Source organism: Sus scrofa, chromosome 13 (assembly GCF_000003025.6).
Source record: "Sus scrofa isolate TJ Tabasco breed Duroc chromosome 13, Sscrofa11.1, whole genome shotgun sequence".
Lineage (NCBI taxonomy): Eukaryota > Metazoa > Chordata > Mammalia > Artiodactyla > Suidae > Sus > Sus scrofa.
Window position 1 is genome coordinate 139,894,612 of NC_010455.5, and position 18,837 is coordinate 139,913,448.

Sequence of the window (18,837 nt, forward strand, 5' to 3'; positions counted from 1 at the left end):
GTGGCAGGGGGTGGCACAGTACTCAAGCCAGCATCACCACTATCACTCCCCTATGAGGAAATCTTTCAGAAAAGTTTCGTAGAACCCCAGCTCCCTCCCTGTCCTCTTGGCCTGGATTTGAGCCCCGGGCCCAGTCACTTACTACTCAGGCACATTACTTTGAAAGTGTCCGCTGTACTGGGACACTTCATATTCAGAGACATGTGGGTAACTCACCTCTCCTTCCCTACATTAAATAAGAGATGAAATTGGGAGCCTAAAAGTAGATAGTAGTGGGATCCCTAACTGGCTTCCTTTAGCCACCACTGCTCTGAGCCTTCATTCTTCTTGCAGGAAAGAATCAGAAGGGGACCCAGACCCAGACAGAGGAGGAAATGACCAGATATGTCCAGGAGCTCCAAAAGCATCAGGTGAGTTGCAGCCTCCATGCTGGGTCAGGTATCCGTGCCACCACTGGGCCCTTCCACCACTCAGACACTGCCTGATGCCTCAGGAGACCAAGGAGATGTGCCCTGTTCAATGCAAGAGGTCCTGAATGATAAACCTATACATCGTATCACACAAACCATGGTATAGACACTTCCCCGAGGAAGTCCTTTATGGAGCCAGTAGGCCCCAGCAGATGCAAGTAACAAGCTGTTAAATTGCTTTGTAAGGTAGAAACAGCTGGGTAGTGATTTGCAAATGAGTTGCAAGTAAGCATGGTCTAAAGAAGCGTTCCTGTTTCTTGTAACCAGTGCCCAGACCCCAAGACTGTGAGCTCCTTGAGGGCCGGCTCTATGACCTGCTCGCCGTGGAAGCCCTCATTTAGCACAGGGCCTGGTGGCTCTCAATGAGCGTGAAATCAGTGATTTGAAATCCAGCCAAAAGGATTTAAGTTAAATGCCAAGCTGGCTAGAACACAGTCTGGGAACTTAGAGATTCTGCTTCCTAGAGACTTGAGATGATAAATAAGAATTATGTTCAGGTTCTGTGTCATTAAGTTGAAGGCTTTCTTGGGGAAAAGGTTCTTAGCAGAATGGTGATCCACCGACATATTTTGCTAAAATCCTAGACAGAAAACATGTGCCAGACCCCTAGGGGTGTCTTTCCGCTGGTTTACCTGTAGTGTTTTTTTGTTTTTTTTCATTTTTAAAGTTTTACTGAAGTATAGTTGCTTTACAATGTTATAATAATATCTGCTGCACAACAAAATGATTCAGGTATACATATACACACATCCATTCTTTTTCAGATTCTTTTTCCATATGGGTTACCATAGAATATTGGGTAGAATTCCCTGTGCTATACCACAGGTCCCCATTAACCATCCATTCCACAGACAATAGTCTTAACAAAGGATGTTGTTCTTTGAATTACCTGTCTGTAAAAGGCTGGTAATACAAGCCTTCTCTCTGACATACATTTTTAAGGAATATAATGGTCTCAAGAACTATTAAGATGAAATATTTCACTTGAAAATCAAGAGCTATTAATACTAATAATAATTGCTCATATTTATTGATGATTTTTATATATTCTGTCATAATTGACACTGATAGTGTAGAAACCTCATGTCAGTTTTTTTAAACAAAAGCAGAAGCTCCATGCCTTTCGTTTTTCCATATTTCAGAAGCCTTCAGTCTCCAGATAAGTGCAAGCCCATAAAAGCAAAAAGAACCTCATAAGAATTCCTTTCATCTAGGGTGGAAAAATGATTAGAGTAGACATGGGGAGTGAATTAAAATAGCTAACATTTTTTAATGTCTCTGTTTTATGTGAGTTGCCGCAGAAGCCAGGGCTAAGATAAGGACTCAAGTACAAATAGTTTATTTGGGAGGCAGTTCCAGCAAACCCCAGATGGGGTGTTGGGAAGTGAGCCTAGAAAGGGCAGGAAGCAATAAAGGGTGTGGATCAAGGCACATTACCACTGGGGGCAAGTGGAGCTTGGTGCCAGTGCTGGTGCAGAACTCTGAGAACAGCTACTGTGCCCAAGGGGGAGGGGAGCTGGGCTATGCGTGCACAAACTCCCATCAGCCATTGGCCGAGAGCCGCCACCAGCAAACGAATTCCCTAGCATTTCTGGCCTGCCAGCATGTGTGGGCAGAGCAGGCTCCCACTGCCAGAGAAAGCCTCAGGCAAAGAGATGCAGGTGCTCTCAGGAAGAAGCCTTACCAGTGTACTGAAACATTAAAGGCAAGGGCTATGGATGGGGCACCACCAGGGTCCGCTCGATGCCAGGCCCTGTTGTTGTTTTTTTATTCCCTATATAGTTTTTTATTGAGATAGAATTCATTTGCCACAAAACACACCCTTTCATAGTGTACGATCCAGTGGTTTTCAACATATTCACAAAACTGTCAACCTCACCACTATGTAATTGCAGAGCATTTTCATCATCCCCCCAAAAGAAACCCTTCACCCATTAGAAGTCACTTAAGTTCTCTTCTCCTTCAGCCCCTGGCAACAACGAATCTGCTTTATAATGCTATAGATTTGCCTATTCTGGACACATATAATAGAATCATATAATATATGGCATTTTCTGTCTGACTTCTTTTCACTTAGCATAATTTTCAAGGTTTATCCTTATTGTAGCGTGAATCAGTACTTTATTCCTTTTTATGGCTAAGTAACATTCATGGTATGGATATACCACATTTTGTATATCCATTCATCAGTTGATATGATGTATTTAGGTTGCTTCTACTTTTTAGCTATGATGAATAATACTGCTATGAACATTCTTGTGCAAGTGTCTGCATGGACATATGTTTTCAGTTCTTTGAAGTATATACCTAGGAGTGGAATTTTGGGATCATATGGTAACTCTGTTTTTTATCTTGTGAAGAACTGCCAGACTGTTTTCCAAAAGTGGCTGTACCATTTTACATCCTCACCAGCAGTATTCCAGTTTCTCCGGAAACTCACCAACATTCGTAACTGTCATTATTTTTTATTTTACCCGTTCTAGTAGGTGTGAAGTGGCATCTCATTATAGTTTTGATTGCATTTCCCTAATGACTAATGAATAATGTTGAGCATCTTTTCATGTGCTTTTTGGCTGTTATTAAGAATGCTTTCTGGAGTTCCCGTCGTGGCACAGTGGTTAACGAATCCAACTAGGAACCATGAGGTTGTGGGTTCAATCCCTGCCCTTGCTCAGTGGGTTAACGATCCAGCATTGCCATGACCTCTGGTGTAGGTCGCAGATGCGGCTTGGATCCCACGTTGCTGTGGCTCTGGTGTAGGCTGGCAGCTACAGCTCCAATTCGACCCCTAGCCTGGGAACCTCCATATGCCGTGGGAGCAGCCCAAGAAATGGCAAAAAGACAAAAAAAAAAAAAGAATGCTTTCTTTGGAGAAATGCACCACTGTTCTAAGGGGCAGTACTTTATTACAAGGCATAAAGATTTCATAATATGCCCAAAGTCCCCCAGAAAGTAGCATGGCCATGATTCAAACTTCGGCAATCTGCTTCCAGAGCCTGTTGCTTTTAATGCTTCTCCAAATTTGGATTCAGAACATTTTGTATCCTTTTCCTCATTTTTTTTTTCTTTTTATGGTCTCGCCTGCAATATATGGAAGTCCCCAGGCTAGGGGTCAAATCCAAGCAGCAGGTGCCAGCCTACACCACAGCCACACTCTGCCAGGCAACACTGGATCGGAGCTCCATATACAACCTACCCCACAACGCTGGATCCTTAACCCACTAGTGAGGCCAGGGATCTAACCTGCGTCCTCACGGACATTATGTCAGGTTCTTAACCCACTGAACCACAATGGGAACTCCCTTTTCTTTTTTTTTTTTTTTTTCCTTTTCTTTCTTTTTTTTTTTTTTTTTTTTTTTTTTTTTTTTGGTCTTTTTGTCTTTTAAGGCTGCACCTGTGGCATATGGAGGTTCCCAGGCTAGGGTTCCAATCGGAACTGTAGCCGCTGGCCTGTGCCAGGGCCACAGCAATGAGGGATCCAAGCCACATCTGCAATGTACACCACAGTTCACAGCAATGCTAGATCCTTAACCCACTGAGCAAGGCCAGGGATCTGACCCACGTCCTCATGGATGCTAGTTGGTTTCACTAACAACTGAGCCACGACAGGAACTCCCTTTATCTTCATTTCTTTTTTTTTTTTTTTTTTTTTTTTTTTTTGTCTTTTGTCTTTTTGGTTGTTGTTGTTGTTATTGTTGCTATTTCTTGGGCCGCTCCCGAGGCATATGGAGGTTCCCAGGCTAGGGGTTGAATCGGAGCTGTAGCCACCGGCCTACGCCAGAGCCACAGCAACGCGGGATCCGAACCGCGTCTGCAACCTACACCACAGCTCATGGCAACGCCGGATCGTTAACCCACTGAGCAAGGGCAGGGACCGAACCCGCAACCTCATGGTTCCTAGTCGGATTCGTTAACCACTGCGCCACGACGGGAACTCCTATCTTCGTTTCTAAAATGAATGTAATAATGTATGCCTGACTTGATTGTTTCATAGGAGTTTAAATGGGGTCAGTTTCTAATTTATCAACAGTCCCTACACAACCATGTCATGAGTAAGACATGATCCTTGCCCACAAATTTTTCATTGCCCATGAAGGAGACAGATAAGTAAACAGAACTAAAGTTCAGCATAAGTATGTATCCATCAATGCTTATATAAAGTCTTGAGGACTAGATAAATGCCAATAATTTTTTAATATTTCATGATACTTATTTTCTCTTGCTTCTCAAAGGAGACAGCTGAAAAGACCAAGAGAGTGAGCACCAAAGAGATCTAATGAGGAGGCATCTGGGAATGGTGTCTAGAGCCTGGCACCTTCTCTTCCACTTCAGCGCTGAGTCCAGTATACGCAAGTGTCTGCTACAATCGCCAAATCACCAGTATTTGCTTGTATAGCAATGAGTTTTATTTTGTCTATTTGTTTTGCAATAGAGGAAATGGGGGTGGCTGGCTAGGAGGGAGAGGGCCATAGCCTTCATTTCTAGGAGCGCTTTGAGAGAAACTGTAAATGATGCTCAGGGGCTGGAGACAAGTTAAGAAACTGCATCAGGGTTGGGAGAGTAGTGGACCCAGATCTGGAACACTTCTGAGTCCACCACAGCTTTGATCATGCTGTAGGGAGTACAGGCAATGAGAAAGAACTTAGCAGGCTGTCCCCAGAGGAAGGCTTTGGGAAAGTCAGTAGAGAAGACTGCATTCTGCTTCCAGCCCTTCCTGCTGCCATCAGCGTAACAGATCTCCAGCATCTGTGCTTCTCCTCATGGCCCCAACCACTGGCTCTAGATACATGGCCATCTTGCTAGTTACCCAATGACTGCAGGGTGCACCCAAATAATGCAGGTACTTGTAGACTTTGAGCCCCTTAGAGACCTAACCAAATTTTAAAAATACTTGTTACCAAAGGTGCTATTTTTCTGTAAACTTTTTTTTGGCAAGTCGATTTCACTCTTCAATTATTATCATTGTATTATTGTTGTTGTTGTTTAATATTTTTATTTTCTTGACTAGAATTAAGCTTTTGTAATTATTTTTCATTAGTCCTACCATTTTAGAGGTGGGAGAGTTTGGGGTCCTTCTTGGTACAGGGACTGCTATTACCCAGACTCCCCTCACCCTGCCACATACTAGATGTAGCCCAGAATTTGCCCCCTGGCTTCCAGTGGGTCAGCAGCCTGCCAGAGAAGCAGGGTGTGCCTCGAACAGAAGCCAGGAGAATTTTCTCTGTATAAAGCTTTTAAGATCCAAAAAGCAAATTTGTTTTCATTTATTCTGATAGATTTATGCAAATCAGTATCCCAAAGAATGGAGACAAGTGCAGCTAAGCAAGGCTTCGCTGTCCCAGCCTGTCAACATGCCCATTGATCTTCCACTAACGAGGACAGTGACTCTGGCCCTGTCTCTTCCTATTTCTGGGCCTCAGTTTCCTCAGTGAGCAGGTAGGAATGCATTAAACTGTTGATCTGAGAAATTGTAAATTCTGTGGTTCTGATCATTGGTCAAGAAGGAGACAAGTTCCTATGATTCTCCTCCTTCTCCTTAGGATAAATGAAACCTTACTGTCATAACAAGTATGGTCAGACAGCCAAAAACAAGATGACCAAATTTAACCTCAGTCTGAATGGCCCCACGGGCTGTGCTGTGATGTAGAGCCCTCAGGTAAAGCCTGCTCAGAACTGTGAGAAGGAGAAGCACTCCACTCTGTCCTTACTTGTACATTTCATCTTTAACCTCAGGAGCAGAAATGGCTTTCCTATTAGAGATGAGGACAAAAGAAGGTTTCCCATTTCGAGGGAAGGCAAAAATTGGAATTCAACTCAACACTGTGACAGTGTCTTTTTGGCTTCTGTGATAATTAACCCCACTCAGTACCGTGTTTAAGATGCATTTGGAATAACAAAATTATAAACTTCACATAAGATCTCATTTTCAGGAAGCAGATTATAGACCACCAGAGGGAAGTAACGTAGGCTATATTGCACAGGCAGCTCTGAAAAAGTTGTGCTGAAAATGGAATTTGTTCTAAACAAGTTTCCTTTTTCTCCTTTGAAAGACCATTCTCCACTTTGTTTAGAATTCTGAGCTTTTATAAACCATCCCACTTGAAAGCTCTCTTCGAACCCCACTTGTGTGGTCTCAAATGCATCTCCCTGTCAAAATACCTTGGAGAACTCCCAACAGCACACCTTGATCCACTTTTGCCAGTCCTTGGTCACTATTGAAGAGAGGGCCGAAGTACCATTTGGTTTAAAGCAAGAAGGCAGAGTGTCTCCTCACCAGTTACATTTAGGTCAGTGGTTGCCCTCCAAGATGACCCCATCCTGCAACACTGAATTCCCAAGAGCAAATCTGCATTCCTCCTGTAAATAGGGAAGCTACTGTCTGCACCATAGACTCACGTGATCTAACAGTCATTCATGGAAAGCTGCTAAATAGCCTAGTTTGGGGAGTTTTGCATGGAGCTTTGCATGGAGCAAATAAACAGGATTAAAACAGGTTCAGTTCCTCCAACTCTCTAAAAGCATCGGGCCTAGACGACAAGCTTCCTTGCGCTTTCTCTGTGTGTATGTTTTTTATAAACATATTACAGCATCTGTTAAGATTCAGTGTCCATGGAAACCTTCTCAAATGCCATGACTCTGGACTCCATCACTCTTTGGAAAGCAGGGCTCCTCCACCTGCTAATAAGCCCATGTGGACCAGTCTGAATGTCTTTCCTTTACACTTATGTTTTTAAATAGTCAAATTTCAAGAAACAGTTTGGACAGGTTTCTGTTGCCTGTGTGTTTGTGAAATGTATTTGTATTTAGTAGGCTTCCATATTTCATTTAACTTGTTTTTGTAACTCCTGATTCTTTTTTGGATACTATTGATAAATAAAGAAATTAAAATAATGGTTGTATTGTTTCCCTTTCCCCCAATTAAGGCCAAATAAAGTTGTGAGAACATTAACCATTTACCTCATAAAGTGGATTTCAAGAGGCTTAAAAGAGGCCTGAGGAGTTTCTCCTAATGAAATCTCGGGACTACAGTTATGGAAAGGAAGGTTTACTCAAGGACGGATAGAACAAATTTATTTAAAAAGAGTCATTGATGGTGAGTCTGTGACAGGCCGTCAAGGAGCATTCCTGTATTGAGAAGAGACTAAACTAAATGACTGCTGTAGCTACCACGAATCTTAGGAGACTGAATGACACCAAGTGAAGCTGCTGCTGGTAAACCTGTATGAGAAGCCAGACAGACCTGGGAAGCGTGCCAGGATCTGGTTGGGTGAACTTAGTGGCTGTTTATCTGATACATGTGTATCCTGTAGAGATAAACTTTTCCAAGTGGACTGGAAGTCGTTGCAAGACCCTCTGTTCTGCTCCATCTTTTTTTTTTTTTTTTTTTTTTGTCTTTGCTATTTCTTGGGCCGCTCCCGCGGCATATGGAGGTTCCCAGGGTAGGGGTCGAATCAGAGCTGTAGTGGCTGGCCTACACCACAGCCACAGCAACACGGGATCCGAGCCGCGTCTGCAACCTACACCACAGCTCACGGCAACGCCGGATCATTAACCCACTGAGCAAGGCCAGGGATCAAACCCGCAACCTCATGGTTCCTAGTCGGATTCGTTAACCACTGTGCCACAACAGGAACTCCTGTTCTGTTCCATCTTGAAGATCCATTACCAATACCTCTTCTCCATCTCCCTTTACAATTTTTTTTTAGGGCTGCACCTGCAGTATATGGAGGGTCCCAGGCTAGGGGTTGAATTGGAGCTGCAGCTGCTGGCCTACACTACACTCACAGCAATGCCAGATCCGAGGTGTCTCTGTGAGCTACACCATAGCTCACAGCAATGCTGGATCCTTAACCCACTGAGCTAGGCCAGGGATCGAACCTGTGCCCTCATGGATACTAATCTTTCATTTTCACTGAGCCGCAACAGGAACTCCCTCCCTTTACAATTGATTCTCAGAGGTATCATGTACTTCCCACCACCAATAATTCTCTCTTCCAAAAGAGCTTATTACAGTTGATGAGGTTTAGCTTTCTTAATTTCAATCTTAATGTGTAGAAGTCTTGCTTCTCTAAAATTATAGCCAGGTCACCTTGATTGGACATTACTCAAATGCTAATGAGATATTAAAATGTCATCTGATTATTTTATTGTTACAAACTATTGATCTTATTAACCATAGTTTGATTCTTTAAACTTTCCTTCTCAGAAAGGAATCTTAAACCCAATCTGAAGGGTTCCTTGTCTACACCACTTTTAAATACTGGCTGGCCCCTTCCAAACTTCTGTGCTCTGTGAGTACTTTTCCTGCTGTTACAGTATGCATGTGTTCAGGGAATGAAAGTGAATTAAAATAAACATAATTCAGAAAGTAAGTGTCCTATGATCAAAATGTAACATTATGAGTTCTATAAATTAGTACACATTACTTTGATTAGCTTTAGCTTTGGAGCTCCTGTGTCAACTTCTCATTGGTCGTCTTAAATTATTTCTGAAATAAAGGGAAGGATGGAGTAAAAAATATCTTTTGAATGGGTAGACCTAAGCAGATGCCCTTAGAGTCCTGGAGTAAATGTAGGATGGATGGAGGACATAAAGAGTAAACCCTGGGCTATTGCTGCAGGAGGCTAATTCATGATGTAACTAGCAAGAACCATCTTGTCCTCTCAAGAAGTGGCCTTTCTATCAATAGCAGTTCATTTTTAAAAATTATTTAACACTGATTCTTTCTTCCTTTCCTTCTTTCTTTCTTTTCTTTTCTTTAAGGCCTCACCTCTGGCATATGGAAGTTCCAGGGTGAAGGGTCAAACTGGAACTGCAGCTGCTGGCCTACACCACAGTCACAGCAATGCCAGCTCTGAGCTGCATCTGCGACCACAGCCAGCGGCAACACCAGATCCTTAACCCACTGAGCGAAGCCAGGGATCAAACCCGTGTCCTCATGGATACTAGTCAGGTTCTTAAACTGCTGAGTCACAATAGGAACTCCCTAACACTCATTTCTAATTGAAAAACTTCTATGTACACGTGGTAAAATAAAAAATTAAAATTGTGTCAAAGGAAAAACTGAAAAATTCATCCTCTTAGAGGGTGTGCACACATAACTTGGCTTATAATTGTCAATTGTCCTTCAAAGAAGTGGCATGTGTTTATATTTGTACCAAAAATGCATACACTGAGCTTGTCCATTTTCCCACATTTTTGCAAGCACTGAGTCTTCAAAGTTTTGGGCTTCTAACAGAGGAAAAATGGTAACTCACAGCCTTGTTTTTGATTAATTTTATTATTTAGTGAGACTGAGCATCTTTCCATGAATGATTGGTCCTTGTCTTTTTCTATCATTCCCTTTGCTAATTTTTCTATTTGTTGTTGGCCTTTTTCTTGTTGGTTTGTAATAGTTCTTCATATACTACTATTAGCCCTTTGTCCTGAGGATGGCAAGCCTGGCAGTAGTAGAACAGTTAAAAGGCTATTTCAGAGTGCAGTGAGAAATAACGGTGATGTGAATTAAAATAATGGCAGTGGGGATTAATAGAAGGTTAAGGAGGTAGCATTGATAGGATCTGGCTATTGACTAGCTGCGTGAGTTAAGGAGGAGATAATGGTCAAGAATAACCCCAAGGTTCCAGCTTGGACAGTGTGGTAGATAATGGAGCCATTTCCTGAGATTGGTAATAGAGTAGGTGTAGCTCCTTGCCTGGGGAGGGAATTGGAGGCAATAAACTCAGTTTTGAATGGGTTGAATCTGTGTTCCCTCAAGACACCTAAATGGAGACATCTGTGAGCAGTTGGATAGTCAGATCTCTGGAAGAGATCTGAGCTGGAGATACAGATTTTGGGATAAGACAGAATAGAGATGGTGCTCCTTTGTGTAGACAAGATGGCCCATGGAGAATGTATCAAGTTAGAAAAAAAAGAAAAAGAAAAGTTGAATTGGGAGAGATCATCATAAAGACAAGAGAACCCTTTTGATAAACTTGGTATGTGTATTTCTCCTGCTTCCTGGTGGCATCATTAACAAAAAGCACACGCTGTTAGAAAATAGGACAATGGGTTGGATTCATGTATGAGCACAGCATGTAGAGAGTTCAGATGGAAAATGGTACAATGGATTCTATAGAGAGAGGGCAAAACTAAGAACCAAACACCATGAATGTATGCAGTGGAGTAACACAACTTGCTGGAAAAATGGGTTAAATAAATTTAGGAGAAAGGAACAAAAAATGCCCACTGTAATACACAGGTCTTAACTGACCTGCTGTGGTCAGATGAGAAACTTAGGAAACTAGGCAATGTTAGGGCCTGTGAAAAGAATGTATTGCCAGGAAAATAGCAGACAAGATTGCTAATGGATAAAAATAAAATATTTAGCCAGGAAATCTGTATAAAATTGTCAAAAGGGTGAGGCATCTTTGAAAGGAAATTTTTGCCTGCAGAAGAGAAGGAGCTTTATCCTTCTAATGCTTAGACTCATTTTAAATTACACAAGTTAGCAGAATTTGTCCTTTTCCAAGGAGCCCTGACAACTCAAAATGCTTGCTCCAAAATTCTTCCACCAGACTCCACAGTTAAAGCTGGTAGCCCGTATATTTATAACTTTACATATTCTTTGTCTTTCATAAATGTCACTCTTAGTTTCATGTTTCAACTTCTTTCTGATTGACCTGTGTCATAACATCATTCGCATTGTGATTGATTTCTTACTGAGAGACAATATAATGTAATGTTTAACAGCCAGGCTTCCTGAATTTATATCCTGGCTCTGCCCCTGCCCTTTATATTTTTGGGAGTTATTTAACCTCTCTGTGTTTCAGTTTCTACTTTTAAAATAATAACAATACCTACCTCATCTTTTCTCTTTTTTTGAAGATTCATTGAGCTAATGTGTACAATTTTTTCAAGTGTCAAATAACATTATTATTACCAACTATTTTTATCCATTATACGGTAGTAATTCTCACAATGACCTTGTGAAAAAGACATTTTATAGATAAGAAACACACCGTTTGTAAAGTTTAAGGAAGTTACATTAAGACCACACAATTAGCAAAGAACAGAGTCATTATTCAGACTTGGGTCTCTCTCATACTCATCCACCTTGCCACAAACTTTCCCTTTAGTTTAAAAATTGTTACGTCAACATAAATGATTAATTCCTAGTTAGTGTTCTCTAATTATGTAATTGCTGAGCGCATATAAATAATTAATGTTTTTCATTTAGTTCTAATAACTGTCTCTCACTTGAATTTCTTTTAAGTAGGTATGTGAGTACAGTTCAGGCCAAACCTCTGAAGTTCCCTGAAGCATGACCCCCATTCCAACGTGGCTCCCCAGCGATGATACATCCCAGAGTCATACCAGCCACTGTGGGACACCCAGCAACCTCCAGTGCACACCTCAAAGGTTTGACCTGGTGAAAACGTACTTAGGAATGCAGACGTAACATCTGTACGATTGCATAGATCTCTCCGATGTACCTTCCTTTAGTGACAGTCTATGTGGAAGTTTTGGAAGCAGACACATGTCTTATCGCCTTTGAAATTATTTTATCACCTGAATCTAATAATTCAAAATTTTTGCATTTCAAGCCAATTTAAGTCTCCGTTCCTGGAGTTTCCATCATGGCTCAGCAGAAACGAATCTGACTAGCATCCATGAGGACGCAGGTTCAATCCCTGGCCTCGCTTAGTAGTGTGTTAAGGATCCAGCATTGCCAGCCATGGCTGTGGTGTTGGCTGGCAGCTGTAGCTCTGATTCGACCCCTAGCCTGGGAACTTCCATATGCCGCAGATGCAGCCCTAAAAATAAACAAACAAACAGTTATACAAAAGAATTTATTTACAAAGCAGAAACGAAGATTTCAAAGCCAAATTAATGCTTACCAAAGGGGAAATGTGGAGGGATGAATAAATTAGGAGTTTGGGATTAACATAAACACATTACTACATATAAAATAGATAACTAACAAGGCCCTACTGTTGAATGGGAAACCTACTCAATATTCTGTAATAACCTATATTGGGAAATAATTTGAAAAAGAATGGATATGTGTATATGTATAGCTGTACACCTTAAACTAAACACAACAGTGTAAATCAACTATACTCCAAAAAATTTCTAATAAAATAAAATAAACCAAAAAGAGAGAGAGCACTAACAACACCTATTCCAGGAGTCCTTTGGGAGCGCAACAGTTTAAGGATCCAGTGTGGTCACTGCAGCAGCTCAGTTTCGATCCCTGGCCTTGAACTTCTGCATGCTGCAGGTGCAGAAAAAAAAAAAAAAACTAAAATAAAATAAACAACACCTATTCCAAGAGCCTACCATGTATCAGGAGCCAGGAAAGATACAGAAAGCCATGCCTCCTGCTCATGAGGGATTCACAATCTTGTGACAGGATGAATAATAATGAATTTCAGCAATGCAGTAAGTTTGCACATGCAATGTGTCTGAGCTGCTGTGAAGAGCGTGTCTTTCCAGGGCACACTGGCCTTCTCCACAGGTGCCAGTCACGTGAGAGTCTATGTCCGTGGTGTACTCTTAAGTTGTAATATGCACAATGCGAGTCGTCTTGCTTCTCTTTCTTCAGCTTGCATGTCATCACCCACAAGAATCAAAAGGGAGTCTCAGAGTTCCACCTGCTCCAGATAAGTCTGCTCCACTCTGGCCTCCACACCTTCATTGTGGAGAATGAAGAGGGGACCTCAAAACTCTGTGTGCTCCTGACAGCACTCTCACCCTCTTTCCACCCTACAACATTCACAGTTTTGCCATCAGAGCCTGCCTTGAGACCACCATATCTGATCTCATAAGGTCTGTTTCCAAATTCATGTTCACCACCACAAGATGCCCAAGACCCTCAGTGCATCCTTCACCTCATGGACTCTGAGCCCCATAAGCTCTTACCCTCCCTGTATTGACCCCATTTCCAACCCATTCCCAACTTCTGAAACCCTCCTGCGATGCCCTCTGGAACTTGCCACAAGTCACCAGCAAAGTCTTCGTATTCTCAACTTCTTCTGTTATCATTTCCCTCACCTTCTGGCTCTAACTGAAATGCAACTCTTCTGAGGATAGTTCTTCCCCTGTAGTCCTTTCAAGTGGTGCTGGTTTTCTTTCCAACATTGACCATACACTTGGGTAAGTGAATTTCTTTAATCTCACTGGCTTCCACATCATTCTCCTGTCCTCCTCTCTGTATACAAATCTCATCTCATTAGGCTTTCATTCACCACCCTTCCATGTTACAGGCTTCTAGTGCTTCCACCACCATTCCTTGATTTTACTGCTGACTTTGTCAAGCTGTCCAATATTACTTCTGTCATAATTCTTGGCGTCACTCTCTCATGTATGACCTCCTGTGGACCTGAACCTCCTTTCTTCCAAAGACCTTTTTTCTACTTTATCCTAGTTACCCTCTCCATGGGTAGAACTTAGATTTTGTCATTAGTAATAACCAAAACCACTCCATTACCTCAATTTCAAGCACTGAAATTCTCCAACCACTACCTCTATCTCTATCCTTCCAGCTCACTCATTATCTAGTACCCAACTCTAAAAATTCCTTGGCGGCCATCAAGAATGAAAACCCAGAGTTCCCGTCATGCCTCAGCAGTAATGAACACAACAAGTATTCATGAGGTGACAGGTTCGATCCCTGTCCTCACTTAGTGGGTGAGGCCACAACTCACAGCGTGGCCATGTGCTGTGGTATAGGTCGCACACACAGCTTGGATCCCACGTTGCTGTGGCCGTGGCGTAGGCTGGCAGCTGTGGCTCTGATTCAACCTCCACCTTTCATCCTCTAATCTGGCCTAGGTCCTGTAATTATTTTCCTCACTTTCTAGCACACATCTGTCTTTCTTTGTCACACATGCATGGCAAAACCCCAGCATCTGGTTAACGCAACTCTCCTCCCATTCCGTGTTCACACACAAGCAACTAAATATGACCGGAGAAAACTGCACACACATGCTGAGTGTCCTCGATTTAAATATACAACCACAAACCTCACAAGCACCTTTAGTACTGCCCAGGAAGCCTGTTAGTGTTCTTTAGTTATTCTCTCCTACTCTCCCAGGGACTCTTTCGTTCTTTCTCAAACTGTCAACACCAACATTCCCAGCCTCACGGCACTGACTGGCCTCCTGTTTCACTGAGAAAATTAGAAGCAAGCAGAGGAGATTTTCCACAAGCTCCCCTAACTCACCACTCACCTTTCTGCATCCTGCCATCATATTCTATCCCATCTTTTACACAGTCCTACCTAAGGCAGACTCTTAGGTAAACCCCATCCCCACTGCCTCCTGAGAGACAGTGCACAGCAATTCTTCCACCTCTCCCTCACCAACTTTACTCTCTCCATTTGTTCATTATCAACATACAGACACACTATTACTTCTCTCATCTAACAAAAGGACCTCTCTCCTAAATGCAAATTTAATATCCAGCCACCTACTCAACGTGGCCTCTCAAATGTCTGAAATGGGCATCCCAAACCAAACTCCAGACTTCCTCATTGTCATAAATGGCGACACCACTCTTCTAATTGCTCAGGGCAAAGCTTTGGTCATCACTGACTCCCTTCTTCCTTTCACACCCACTGCCTGTCAACAAATCCTGTCTGCTCTTCCTTCAAATATGAATACTTAACTTACTCTTTTCTCACATCCACTACCATCAGCTTGGACCAAGTCATCATCTTCCCTCACCTGGATTATGGTAATCTCCCAACTGGCCACCCTGTTCCCATGCCGCCTCTCGTGGGTCTCTTCTCAAAAGCAGCCAGAGAGATACTTTTAAAATATGTCATCATTTCACTTCATTTCCATTCAAAACCCAACAGCTTTCCATCTCTTCCCAGAGTATGAGCAAAAGCCAAAACCTTTACAATAGTCTGTAAAGCACCACGCAATCAGCCTCCTGCTATCTTTCTGATACCATGTCTTACAGCTTTCCCTCACATTCTCTCCATTCCAACCACAGGCCTTGCCTACCTCCACCAGCCCTTGCCTACCTCAAGGCCCGGCTCCCTCACCTCCTACAAATCTTTGTTGAAATTTTACCTGTCAGTGAGGCTTTCTCTGGACTGCAGATTTAAAATTGCAACCCTCACACCCCCCTCACTCCTCTCTTCCCAACCTGCCTCCCTTGCTTTGTTTTTCTCTATATGACTCTTGACCATCTGAAATGCTACATGAATAAAATTACTTTATATTGAAATATACATACAGAAAAGGACATAAAAGCATCCAGCTCAATTAATTTCCACAAACTGAATGCAACCATGTAACCAGCACCCAGATCAAGGAGCAGAAATACCTCCAGATTTTCCTGTGCTCTCCTCTAGCTGCCATTCCCCTTTCACAGTCCAAGGGTAACCATCATCCTGACTTCTAAGAGCATAGATTAATTTTGCTTGCTTTTGTTTCATGTAAATGAACTCTTACAGTGGCATACTACCTTTTTTTTTTTTTTTTTTTTTTTTTTTTGCTGTTTAGGGCCACACCCGAGGATGGAGGTTCTCAGACTAAGGCTCCAAAAGGAGCCTCGCCTGACGGCCAACACAACAGCCACAGCAATGCCAGATCCAAGCCATGTCTGCGACCTTACACTACAGCTCACGGCAACGCCAGATCCTTAACCCTTAACCCACTGAGCAAGGCCAGGGATCAAACCTGCAACCTCATGGTTCCTAGTCATATTGTTTCCACTGTGCCACAACGAGAACTCCCATACTACCTATTTTAATGATCTGTTTACTTACGACCCATTTTGCCCCACTACTAGCTCCATGAGGGGAGGGATTTGTTTCCTTCATTGCTGCATCCCCAAAACCTAAAAGTGTATCTGACGGAGCTGTGGTCCAGCACATATTTGGTAAATGAGTGAAATATTGAACAAATGGAAAAGAGAGTAGGAGAGTTAAGAAAGGCTTAAAGTCAACAAAATCTTAAAGGATGAGCAGAGTCCATGAGGCTGTCCAAGAAAAGAAAGGCCTTCCAAGCACAGGCAGAGTCTCTACAAAGGCTTGGCAGAATGAAAAAAATAAACAAAATCTAGAAACCACAAGGAGTCAGTGAGCTGAGAGCAATGAGCAATAGCTGTGTGTTGAAAAACAGAGCTAGGACATTGGAAAAATAGGCAGAAGCCAGCTCTCAAAGAGCCTTATACAAATAAGTCCATGAAAGGAGATGAAGAAAAGTACACTACAGGGGCCTCTTTTAAGTGTTGAAATTTATGAGGACATAAAACAAGGATTTCCTTAAATTCAGCTCATTAATAACTTATCCTAGTGTCTCAGAAGAGAGCCTGTGGCCACTGTAATGGTTAAAGACCTCTATTCCTGAAGAGGTGGGAAACGCTTAATAGTCTGGTGATAAGCAACTCCCTCTTCTCTTCCTTTAAAGGAAAGAACAACTCAAATAGGACATTAAAATCATCAAGTCTGTCTAGTTAGTTTTGTTTTACTGGATGCGGCAAGAAGCCAAGAAGCCAGGAGCCCTGTTCTCCTCACCTGGGGCACCCCAGCCTCACGGGGGTGGAGGCGGGTGTGATAGGCTAGAGATGCACTGGGCAGCTTCGCCTCCCCTACAGCATCTGCGGTTCTTGAGTGAGTTGAAACCCCCTGGAGCCATTATTAAAACACAAATTATTAGGCCTACCCTGAGTTTTTTATCAGTAGGTTATGAGGGGGGGCCAGAAAATCTGCATTTCCAGCAAGTTCCCAGGTGGTGCCAGCATTGCTGGTTTGGGGGCACTGCTTGGAGAACCCCTACCCTACCTGACACTAGCTGCCTAAGCCAGGCAAGGAGGCCTTCTGCATGCCCTTGCTTCACCCAATTTCTCTCTGTCACAACTGCCCTCACTCTGTGGTGTTCACTCATTTAATCTGTGTCTTCTCCACTAACCTGTCCTCAGCATGAGGGCAGGCGCTGTGTCTGTCTTTTTTAGTTCATGGTGCAGTGCCAATGTCTGGACTAAGCATTCTATTGAATTAAAAATTAAAAATCTTGGGAGTTCCCCTCATGGTTCGGTGGTTAAAAATCCGACTAGGAACCACGAGGTTGCAGGTTAGATCCCTGGCGTCGATCAGCGGGTTAAGGATCCAGAGTTGCCATGAGCTGTGGTGTAGGTCACAGATTTGGCTCGGATCCTGAGTTGCTGTGGTCTGGCGTAGGCCAGCGACTACAGCTCCGATTGGACCCCTAGCCTGGGAATCTCCATATGCTGCAGGTGCGGCCCTAGAAAAGACCAAAATACACACACACACACATATATATATATACACACACACACACACACACACACACATACACACACACACATATATATATACACACACACATATATATATGTTGAATTAAAAGGTAAAGGACTTCAACTGACTTCCTAAAGGCAAAGAACAATAGGTAAAAATGGGGCCTCCAAAACTCAAAGTTTCAGCCCCCTCTCTACTACAGAGAAGCCCAGAAAGTGTGGAAGAGGGGCGGTTCTTTAGCTTCTTTCTGTTCTTCCAGTGAGGTTTGGATGCTCCCTCTCTCCCATCTCTGAGTTTCAGCTTCCCCACCTATTAAATGTAGAGTTGCCAGGTAAAATATGGAACACCCAGTTAAATTTGCACTTTGTGTAAATAAAAAATCTTTTTTTTTAGCATGTGCGTGAGGCAATATTTGTTGTTTATCTGAAGTTCAAATTTAAACGGGCATCCTCTCATTTTACTTACTAAATCTGGTAAACCTACTTATGTGTGGATAATATTTCTTACCTCATAGGGTTCTCATAGGGATAAATAAGTAATTAAAATGCAAAAAAAAAAAACCTGTAAAGCCTTAGAACAGCAACTGAAGACAAATAAGAGCCCTATTTAAGTATTTGCTATTTTTTTTCTGTACCCATACAACACACACACACACACACACACACACACACCCCCTACCTGTCAAGAGTCAAAACTCTTCTTCAGTTAACCTAGCCCAGTTTTGACAAACTTATAAATGCTACTTTGAAATCTTGTGTGTAAATGTTCATTGCAGCATCATTCACTGTAGCCAAAAAGTGGAAACAACCCAATTTCCTTCCATCAATTGATGAATGGATAAATAAAATGTGGTCTATCCATACAATGGAACATCTCTCAGCAATAAAAATAAGGTGCTAAGACATACTTAAACATGTTGCACCTTAAAAACATGCCAAGTGAAAGAAGCCAGTTACCACACATTGTATGATTCCATTTATATGAATGGTCCAAATAGGGAAATGACACAATCAGAAAGCAGATTAATGTTTTCCTAGGACTGGAGGACACAGAAGGAGGAATGGACAGTGAATGCAAATGGGTATGAGACCTCTTTTTAGGGTAATAAAA

At 42.4% G+C, this 18,837-nt stretch overlaps 1 protein-coding gene across 2 annotated transcripts in view; it reads left to right on the forward strand.

Moving 5' to 3' along the window:
• FSTL1 (follistatin like 1) overlaps window positions 1–7,361 on the forward strand; it is a 54,727-nt gene extending 47,366 nt beyond the window's left edge. Inside the window, exons 10-11 of one of the 2 annotated variants that reach the window (XM_021070306.1) lie at window positions 334–410; window positions 4,703–7,361. In XM_021070306.1, the coding sequence (XP_020925965.1) occupies window positions 334–410; window positions 4,703–4,747 (122 nt within the window). In that variant the 3' untranslated portion in view covers window positions 4,748–7,361. The remainder of the gene's footprint in view (window positions 1–333; window positions 411–4,702) is intronic. The other variant, XM_021070307.1, reaches the window with a different exon arrangement.